At 41.0% G+C, this 10705-nt stretch overlaps 1 protein-coding gene across 1 annotated transcript in view; it reads right to left on the bottom strand.

Annotated features, from left to right (window-relative positions):
• Positions 1-5108, bottom strand: part of gpbar1 (G protein-coupled bile acid receptor 1) — an 18653-nt gene extending 13545 nt beyond the window's left edge. Inside the window, exons 1-3 of the mRNA XM_016444390.1 lie at positions 4799-5108; positions 4475-4712; positions 4169-4361 (exon numbers count right to left, since the gene is read on the bottom strand). Of these exons, the coding sequence (XP_016299876.1) occupies positions 4169-4361; positions 4475-4712; positions 4799-5108 (741 nt within the window). The remainder of the gene's footprint in view (positions 1-4168; positions 4362-4474; positions 4713-4798) is intronic.
• Between the last annotated feature and the right edge of the window lie 5597 nt (positions 5109-10705).

Below are 10705 nucleotides of genomic sequence, written 5' to 3'. Positions count from 1 at the left end.
AAAATATTGGTATCGGTACTCGGTATCGGCAAGTACCAAAATTAAAAGTATCGGTATCGGGCGAGTACTGGAAAAAGTGGTATCGGTGCATCCCTAATGGTAACCTAAAAAGGTTAAAAAGTCACAGCAACAAATTTGACTGTAAAAAATAGGAAGTCATGAGAGTGATGTAACAAACATTTTCCTTAATAAAACAAGAACAAAAACAAAAACTGGGGGCAGTCGTGGCCTAATGGTTAGAGCCATGAGAGTGATGTAACAAACATTTTCCTTAATAAAACAAGAACAAAAACAAAAACAAAAACTGGGGGCAGTCGTGGCCTAATGGTTAGAGCGTCAGACTTGTAACCCGAAGGTTGTGGGTTCGAGTCTCAGGTCTGGCAGGAAGTGTTCACGGTGTGTGTGTGTGTTCACTACTCACTGCTGTGTGTGTGCATGCACAAATTCCGAGTATGGAACAACATCCTTGGCCACATGTCACGTCCTTTCCTTTTAAACGTCACATGAACATCAGCTTAATGCTACCTAAGTTTGGGCACAATGCCTCTCTTACAGCCAGTCTGCCCAAGGGATAGACTGCTCAAGACCTATTGTTCTCCTAGGGCACATTATCGGATTATCCCAATTCCAAATGAAGGGGAAGAGTGAGGAGTATTGCAGCAGGGCATGATGGGACATTATGTCAATGTGCTGGAACACTTTGAGAGGAAAGAAGCCCAAGCCCATCAAGCCAGATGTCCAAATGAATAACAGCCCCATTCCAAGGTGATGTAGGATTCCAGAGAAAAGAAAATGAGGAGAGCGTGATGAAAAAATGTAAGCTCTGTCTGCTCAAGACCCCAACACAAAACAAAACATGACGAGGCCTGTCATTCTCCACTGTTGTGGTATTACCATCCCTCAGAAAAGTCGGGCAAAAGAATGTACACAAAGATCAATGACAACAACTTAAATCCTGCCAGCCTAACCTTCCCAAAACATGTCATGGGTAGAAATGAAAGGATTTTCCGAGCTTAATTTTCTCGCACGGTACTAAAAAAAAAAAAGGAATATTGCCTGCAGGACCAACATACTGGCTCCAAAGCGCCAACAATAACCAGGCAAAGGGCAAAGCTCATATGTATTGTGGTCAGATAATGATTCCAGGGGCCTCTGAAATATAGAACGTTACATAACCCGTTCTTTTAGAATATAATAGAATAATAACAGTAAATTAATATCTCGTATGACTAATCCTTCAGTGGTTCATTGTATATCACCTTTCTATATTCTTCCATCAGTGTGCAATAGTCTACTTTGCCACACAAGTCGCCTTTTATCTGGGACATAGGTTCTGGAAGGTGTGAAAGAAAGCATGAAACACACGGTACTGTACCATTTTTATGTGGTACAGCTATAACCAATCATTGAGTGTGAGGAATTATGTTACAAATGCAGACCGTTAGGATGACACAGAACAATAACACTGATAAGCAACCTATCTCCACTGCAATCTTTTTAGGGACCAGACCAGAAGATTGCTTTCAAGCTGTGGAATGTGGAGTTTCATCTATAGCACGTTTATTGATTTGAAAACAGCATAAAAAATAAAACATTGGAAAGTTATTGTTTGTTTTTTTAAATGTCATATAAAGTCATTAAAGATACTAATACAAATATTAGAATATTTTTTATATTTTAAATTTATATTATACAAAAAAAATTTACAAAAGAGGTCAAATCAATAAAAGAAGAATTCCCTGACAAGATAAGATATGCATGTAGAAACATCTGTGACAAATTTTACTTAAGATTTTTTTGTACCAGTTTTTGTGTATTGTGTATAGTGTTATTGTCACATCAACAGAGGAAGAGGACAACTGGGGTAACGTAAACACAAAGTCTTGATTTAAAAGATGTAAGTGAAGCAGCAGTGCAAGCAGGTGAGTGTCCAGTTCATAGAATTCTTAGGTGACTTAGCGGAGATGATAACTGTCCTATGATCATTGCAGGTGCAGGGTAGCAGAGCAGTGTTAATTTAGTTAATGGAGACGAAAAATATTCGTTAATGAAATTTTTTTCTGTGACGAAGACGAGACGTTGACGAGCTAAAACTAATATCTGATGATAAAAACTATGACGAAATTTATGCCGCGTCCTCGTTAACAAGACGAGACGGGACTATAATGTTATTTGAGGACTACCGGACATTCAAAATACATCCTATAGGCTAATGTCTTGTCCTTAAAAATGTGCGTCCCTGTAATTGGATTGCAATTGGATAAGGGTCATTCGAATATCTAGTCTAAGTCCATAGACTGTGATCTAGTCTCAGTATGGCAGCCGCAGTGGATGGATAGACTACCAAAATGCAAACTAACGATCTGAAACAATAGGGCCTTTCGCACCGCTTTAGTTCCAGAACTAAATGTACAGTACTAAAGTACTGGGACGATTTTGCGCGAACTATTTCCCAGTACCATTTAAAGGGTTGCATTCGCACCGACAGTGTGTACTAAGAACCGGTCGACAGCGTCGTCATTTGTGTGCAGCGTTCAACAACGAAAACAAGAAAAACCAACATTAACAACAGGAGGATGGAGGACGCTGTGATCGGAGCTGTGTTTTAGTTGTGTCTCGCGGGTTTCACAATAATGGACAAGGAATGTCGACATATATGTAAAGCGATTGAAAGAACGGGAAGGAGGACTAAGAATCTTCAACGACAACTGGCAGTGCTACATTGGTTCTCGAAAAAGGCAGGCACCCAGTTCCGGCGGTGCGAAAACGCCAAAAAGTGGGTAGTTCCACAATTAGTTCTGGTATTATGAAAAGGTTCCGCTTTAGTTCCTGAACTAAATGTACAGTACTAAAGTACTGGGACGATTTTGCGCGAACTATTTCCCAGTACCATTTAAAGGGTTGCATTCGCACCGACAGTGTGTACTAGGAAATGACGTAAGCCGGTCGACAGCGACGTCATTTGTGTGCGGCGTTCAACAACGGAAACAAAGAACAACGTTAACAACAGGAGGATGGAGGATGCTGTGATCGAAGCGGTGTTTTTGTTGCGTCTCGCGGGTTTCACAATAATGGACATGGAATGTCGACGTATATGTAAAGCGATTGAAAGAACAGAAAGGAGGACTAAGAATCTCCAACAACAACTGGCAGTGGTACATTTGCTACAAGTGCCTTTTTTTGTATCTCTTTCGTATTTGTCTTATTCTGCTTATTTTTCAAAAATGATATATATATTAAATATATTATACATGAACAACTATTCATCATTCACTAAGTCATCATTTATTCAAGTTTTTCCAAATTCAATACTTGATTCAAATTTCTCATAAGCTTAATTGATTTGGTCTAAAGAGAGAAGAATAAATGACTATTTTAGTTTGAAGACTACATATAAAATAGCTACCAAAATAAATGTTGGTAACTGCAGCTTGACTAATGACTTTTCGTCGACTAAAACTATGAAAGACTAAAATGTGACAGACTATTAAGCATTTTCGTCTCAAGATAAAGACTAAAACTAAATAAAAAATGCCTGTCAAAATTAACACCGTAGCAGAGTGGATGAGAGGGCTGTGAGAGGGAGTGACGGTCAAGGCTGTAGCAGAAGACAGGCAAGTATCCAACGAGGTAGTCAGAAACAATGACGAGCCCAAACAACCTGTGTATGTGCTGTGCTAGTTTAAATAGATCTGTAGATGAGGGTAATGGCAGACAGGTGTGTTGATTGTGATGGGTGTGCAGGTGATGACCAGAGAAGATTATGGGAAGTGTAGTGTGTAATGGTGACAGGCTTGGTGACTGGAGATGGGGATCGTGACAGTACCTCCCCCTTCTGGAAGGCGCAACCTCGCACCAAAAGGAGTTCAACCAGGGAGGGAGGGCAGGAGTCCAACCAGGGAGGGAGGGCGGACGTCCAGGAGCTGTGGCAGGTAACGGACAGGTGAATAGGGCGGTGCTTGCAGGTTAGGACACCTCCTGTGCAGCGCCAACAGTTCAAGTGACCAGGGAGGCGCCAGCCACTCAGAGAGCCAGGGAGGTGCTGGCCATTCAGGGAGCCAAGGTATTACTGGTAGCTCGGGACCATAATGGAGCAGATGGGATTGAGGACTCCATCGCAGCAGGCAGAGTTAAGAACCACCAAAGCTGATCAGGTAGGGCAGGAAACCTGGGCAGGGTAGTCAAGACTGAAGACTGCCACGGCAGAGCAAAAGACTACAACAGCAGATTCGACAGGACAGAAGATTTCCACAGCTGATTCAAAGAGCACGAGGGTGACCCAGGCGAAGCCGAATATCACCAGGGTGGAGCAGACAGGATCGAAGATACCCATAGCAGAGCTAATGACCACCAAGGTGGATCTGGAGGAACAGGAACACAATGCACAGCGAGGTTAGCAATGGCTTTAGAGGCCATGTCCAGGCAGGCCGTCAGACTTGAGACTGTCTGGAGTGCTGGCTGGCTTGAGACAGACTGGAGTGACAGCTGGCTAGAGATGGGCCTCTGGAGTGCCGGCTGGCTAGAGCCGGGCATCTGGAGTGCTGGCTGAGGCTTAGAACTGTCCACCTTGGTCGTATTTGGACAGACAGAAGACTTGGGAATGATCTCGATGGTCACTGACAGGCAGACATGAAATTCAGAGAGCTCAAGGATTACATTCTTGGACATGACTGGGTAAATTGGGAATTCAGAAATGGCCTCCTTGGCTGAAACTGGACAAACAGAGAGTTCACTGACCACTGCAGTTAAAATTGGACAGATGGGAGGCTCCAGGATGGCTCTGTAGATGAGGCAATACCTGCAGAGAACTCACAGGTCGGCATCAACAAAAGAGTGAGCTCTGAGGATTGAGTGGACTCAGGAGAGAACACATGGACATGAGAGTGGTATGTGGTCCAGACACACATTGTGGCTACCGTTGCAACAGGGAGAACTATCAAAGACAGAAGGGACTCCGCATCCTCCATGTTGGAAACCACCTGACTGGGCAGTGGTCCACAGACTATAACCTCAGGAGACTCAGGTCTAGAATTTATGACTGCTCTGTTAGTTGAGGATTCTAGTGTTAGTGTGGGTACTGGGCTGAGTACTGTGATGAGAGCAGGCATTGAGTTGAGCTCTGGGCCAAGAGCAGGCACTAAACTGAGCTTTGGGGCTGGAGCCTGCACTGGACTCTGGTCAGGGGCTGGAGCCTGCACTGGACTCTAGTCAGGGGCTGGAGCCCTCTCTGGGCCTAACTCGGGAAAAGAAACCCTCTCTGGGCCTAACTCGGGATCAGGAGCTCTCTCTGGGCTAAACTCGGGAACAGGGGCCCTCTCTGGGCCTAAAGCCGTGGTCACACTAGACTTTTCCTTCCATTGACTTGCATTCATATGCATGCGAATGCGTCAGACCGGAAACGCAAGCCCGTGCAAAGATATTTCGCTGGGTAGTAAAGTTAGAAGCCAATAGAAGATCAAAACGTCACAGTGACCTCTCGGCACAGAAATGGAGGAATCGCTAATTTTAGCAGTTTAACATTTTCGTCCTGTTTTATATAACAACTTTAAAAGATTACAAAAATCAGATAAAAAGAGAAGCGGCTTAGTTTGCGGTGGCAAGGGAAAAAGGAGCGGATGGTACGTTTGAACAGTGAAACATAATTGTGTGATTTTTTTTTTTATTACATGAGATTTGTATGTGTGTGTGTGTGTGTACTTGATTAACTATACTTGTGACTGATTGTAATAACTTAAATGGAAAAGAATTATGACTAGTGAAGATATTTTGGCGTGTGATGTCATATCCTGCTCCCGCCCCTTTTCGCTGCACTGTCCGAACAAATTTCACATGCTCAAAGTCTAGTGTGACCATGGCTTAACTCGGGAACAGGGGCCCTCTCTGGGCCAGACTCGGGAACAGGGGCCCTCTCTGGGCTTTCAGTCACTGGAATGGATTCATAGACTTGGGCAGGCTCTGTAACAGATTCAGGAACTGGAGAAAGCTCCTGGCTTAACTCTGTGATGAACGCGGGATCCAGGCTGGGTTTTGGAGCAAGAGCGGGATCCTGGAGTGGTATTCTGACAGAGTTCAGGTGTTGAGGCCATCACTGTGTTGCATTCGGGCAATGAAGTCAATACAGAGTTGCATTCGGGCATTGGAGCCATCTCTGGGGTGTGTTCTGAAATAGGTGCTTGGTCTGGATGGCATTCTCGTATGGATATTAGGACTGAGGGTAAATTTAGAAGGGACTCACCACAGAACTCTGAGGTTGGAGCAGACTCATTGTTGAACTCTGGGGCTGGAGCGGATTTATGACTGAAATCTGGGACTGGAGCTGACTCTGGGACTGGGTTGACAGACACTGGGCTGTGGTCATGGACTGGCCCGGTAGATGACCATTTCTTCTTCCTCCGTCTCCTCCTTTGGCCAGAGGTGAAGTGAAGCACTGAGGTTAATAATCTTTGAGGTTGGCCCAGACTCTGAAGCTGTCTCATGGATTGAAGCAGATTTTGGAGCTGGAATATGTTTGTGACTGGACTCTGAGGCCAGATAGAACTTGGTGGCTGGTGCAAATTCTGGAGTAGTTGTCATGGTGTCAGTTTCAGGCACTACATACTCTGCAAATTGATTTTCAGGAATATATTTGGGACTTTTACGCATTGGAATGGATTCATAATTATGTTGATTGGGTATGGATTTTGAACATGAGCCAGAGTGGAATTCATTTTCAGAGTCTTCCTGATGGAAATAACATGAATCCACAAGCTTTGCCACCAAATCTGTGCTGTTTGAGATAACCTTCCTCACGCGAGGGAATATGGAAGCACTTGCTGTGATATTTATTGAAAGCCGTCGCTGCAGTGACAGGAGACGTGGGGCTTATGGTTTCATCCACAGGGCAGTCGATAACCTCGCCAACAGTGAAGGACGAACCACTTAGCCACAGTGCATATTTGATATGGCGCTCCAAAGAACAGATTGTATCAGACGCCGGCATCTGTTGATAGAGATGATCATCCAATCCACCCTAGAAGATTGTTTTCAGGGTTTCTTTCCTTCTATGGAACCTTATGGGAAAGATCGAGAAATTCTTCAACATAATCCTCAATAGGACGGCCATCTTGAAAAACAGTGAGAAGCAAATTCACAGATAGGATGTCCATAGTTATTGCTGGAATTGGTCTGGTCTTCTGTCACATAAACAGAGGAAGAGGACAACTGGGGTAACGTTAATACAAAGTCTTTATTTAAAGGATGTAGGTGAAGCAGCAGTGCAAGCAGGCGAGTGTCCAGTTCATAGAATTCTTAGGTGACTTAGCTGAGATGAGATCTGTCCTATGGTCATTGCAGGTACAGGGTAGCAGAGTGGATGAGAGGGAGTCAAGGCTGTTGCAGAAGACAAGTAGGTATCAAACGAGGTAGTCAGGTAAGTCTTAACAATGACGAGACCAGACAATCTGTGTATGTGCTGTGCTAGTTTAAATAGATCTGTAGATGAGGGTAATGGCAGGCAGGTGTGTTGATTGTGAAGGGTGTGCAGGTGATGACCAGAGAGGATTATGGGAAATGTAATGTGTAATGGTGACAGGCTTGGTGACTGGAGATGGGGATCGTGACAGTTATTTTATCCACATAATTACAGTATATTCGTTTAATTGCTGATGATGATCATAGATATTATTATTCACTACCAGTCAAGGGTTTGGGGTCAGAATTTTAATTTTTATAAAAAAGTCTCTTATTCTCACCAAGGCAGCATTTATTTGATTAAATACAGTAAAAATTATATTCTGACATATCATTACAATTTAATAGCTGTGTTCTGTTTGAATATATTTTTAAATGTTCTTTTCTATTCTTTTGACTTGTTTTTTTTTATTTATTTAAAAAAACACTTGCATATTATAGCTCTTTTGTTGGTTTTGATTGCTTCTATTGTCCTCATTTGTAAGTTGTTTTGGATAAAAGCACTTGCTAAATGACTAAATGTAAATATTTCTGTGATGCAAAGCTGAATTGTCAGCATTATTACTCCAGTCTTCAGTGTCACATTATCCTTCAGAAATCATTTTAATATACTGATTTAATATGAACATTTCTTATTATGGTCATTGTTGAAAAAGTTGTGCTGCCTGCTTAGTCATCCTCTTTTGTTGACTCTGCAATATCAATGCAGGATCAAATTAACATGCAAACTCTTAGATGCCCTTAGTGCATTTCAATAATAATACCCAATCTAAGTAATTACACTCAGGCACTTTGCCAGTAAAGATAACTGGAATCGTCGATCAGAAACAGATAATCTACTGACCCAGAATCAAGCCAATACACAAATAATTTTACAGCTTTAGTGTTTGTGCACTGTTGGTTTCCATGACTGCTCACATTGGAAAGTGGGTTATATGAATATAGCTGGCTTATGGCTTATCTTTAAAATCACATGCAGAAGTGCTGAGTTTGAAAAGCGGTGTGTGATGTGTGAACCGATCCTCAAAAACATTGACCTTGGCTATTGTGGCACTAATGTAGTTATCCTTCATTATGTTATCCCACCTCTGCGCAAAAATGGTACTTTTTCTTAAAAATGTCAACAACAGTAGAAAAACAAAGCTCTAGTGTTCAGCTCGAGCTGCCTCAGAGCTAAAAGACAGCCACAATACGCCATTTGTGATTTTTACTTACTTTAACAGGTGAAAATTCATTAAGAGGACATACATGCGTAACACTTGTTTGTGATGTCTTTGTGTGGATGGTTTGTTTCAGATGGATGAGTAAACTTTGGTCTTGGAAATTTGGTCTTGAGAGGACACAGAGGTGGTGTAACACTAAACAGACTCGTAAAGTTTGGGCTTTGCTCCAAAGATAACACCCTCTCCAAACCATTATCTACTAGCACTTCTATTTTCAATCCACACAAACACTAAAACCCATCATGTGCTCATAGATATATTGCATGCTTGCCCATAACTAAAAGGTTTTCAGTCATGGCTACACTTATGATCTCTATAGCAATATTGAGAAATGTCACAACACATTTTATTCTCAAAATTAAACCCTCGAATACTGTAGAAGTATGTAGGTTTAGGAATAAAGAGTGATTCATATGCTGTTAATTTTACATTGACATACAGAGCAAATAGCGTAGTCTGATTCTTAAACAAATGACTTTAACTTTTTTTTCTAACAAATAACACTGGAATCAGTCTCAAAGTGTTTACATTGTGAATCAGTCTAATGACTCACTTTAACTGAATCTTTAAAATGTCTAACTTATTTCATGTATATGGTTTTGACAAATCTTACACAATGAAAAGCAGTATGTACGGTTAGGAATCAAGAATTAAAAAAAAAAAAAACTATAGCACAATGATATGATATTAATTGACATTAAAATACAGAGCAAACAGTGTAGTCTGATTCACAAACAAATGGTTCTTGTGAACAGATTCTGTTTGATGAATCATTTTACTGACTCACTTAAACTGAATCTTTAAAAAGTCTAAATCAAAATGAACCTATAACCAGTTTTGTGTTATTTCATGCTTTCAAAATAAAGAGTAAAAGCAATTACTTTGACAAATCTGACACAAGCAGTGTGTAGGCTTAGGAATCAAGAATTAAAGAAGTCTGATTCACAAACAAATGGCTCTTGTGAACAGATTCTTTTTGATGAATTATTTAAATGAAACATTGGAATCAGTCTCAAAATCAAGTGTTTACAGTGTGAATCAGTCTAATGACTCACTCACTAACTGAATCTTTAATATGTTTAAGTCAAAATAAACAATGTTATTTCACGCCTTCAAAATGAAGAGTTAAAAGAAATGCTTTCGACAAATCTGACACAATATAACCCATTTTGTTCCCACAGTTTAACAAGAAAACTCCCACTGCAGATCAAAAAACCCAAATTAGTTGCTGAACCGGAAGGAAGTCATTATTTAAGCTATTCCTTATCAGTCCATGCAATTCAGCCATTCAGCTTGAGCAAGCGAAGTCCTATAACAGCACAAACTCAAGCACTAAAGCTGCTAGGAATAAACTGAGTATGTGTCCACTCACATGCACATTATGGCCAAAAGCTTTTACATGGTACACTTTGCTTGCTGAATCAGTGATGTATTGATTCAGGGATTTAAATCGCCCATTAAGTGCAATTAAAAAGTGCTTTTTTCTGCTGGTAAAGGCGAACCAGGAGCACACATTTTTAATCATGACACTGTTTATCTCTTTTTGACCACTTAAGCAGCAACCAAGCTTTCTCCTATGCAATAAACAACAGAAAAGTCTTTCATTAAATCAGACAAGGCTGCACTCTCCCTGCAAAATCTACTGTGTGCTTCGAGTGTTCTAGCCAAATATTGGTTATGATGTGATATTCACATATGCTCAATATATTCATGTCTTCTCAAATACTAAACAGACTCTTTAGTTTTAATTAGGTTCAGACACGGCTTACACTTATAGGAAATCAAAACTCCCTGTTTACTTTCTGAATGCATTTCTGTCTTACTGTGAATTATTCATCCGTGCATGTTATTCCAAATGGAAAAAAATTAAATAAATGTGCTACGAATTGGCTTTCTTTTTCAGCTGAAGTCACCAATCCCTCACATCAAACTGACTTCATTTTGGTAATTCCTATACTTTGGTGCAGTGCAACCAATTCTAGAGCGATAAAATCAAGTTTAACTTGGAAATATCTAAGAATACAGAACTAAAA

The sequence above is a fragment of the Sinocyclocheilus anshuiensis genome, unplaced genomic scaffold (genome assembly GCF_001515605.1).
Source record: "Sinocyclocheilus anshuiensis isolate Anshui unplaced genomic scaffold, SAMN03320099.WGS_v1.1 scaffold1473, whole genome shotgun sequence".
NCBI lineage: Eukaryota > Metazoa > Chordata > Actinopteri > Cypriniformes > Cyprinidae > Sinocyclocheilus > Sinocyclocheilus anshuiensis.
This window is presented reverse-complemented; position numbering and strand designations above follow the sequence as displayed.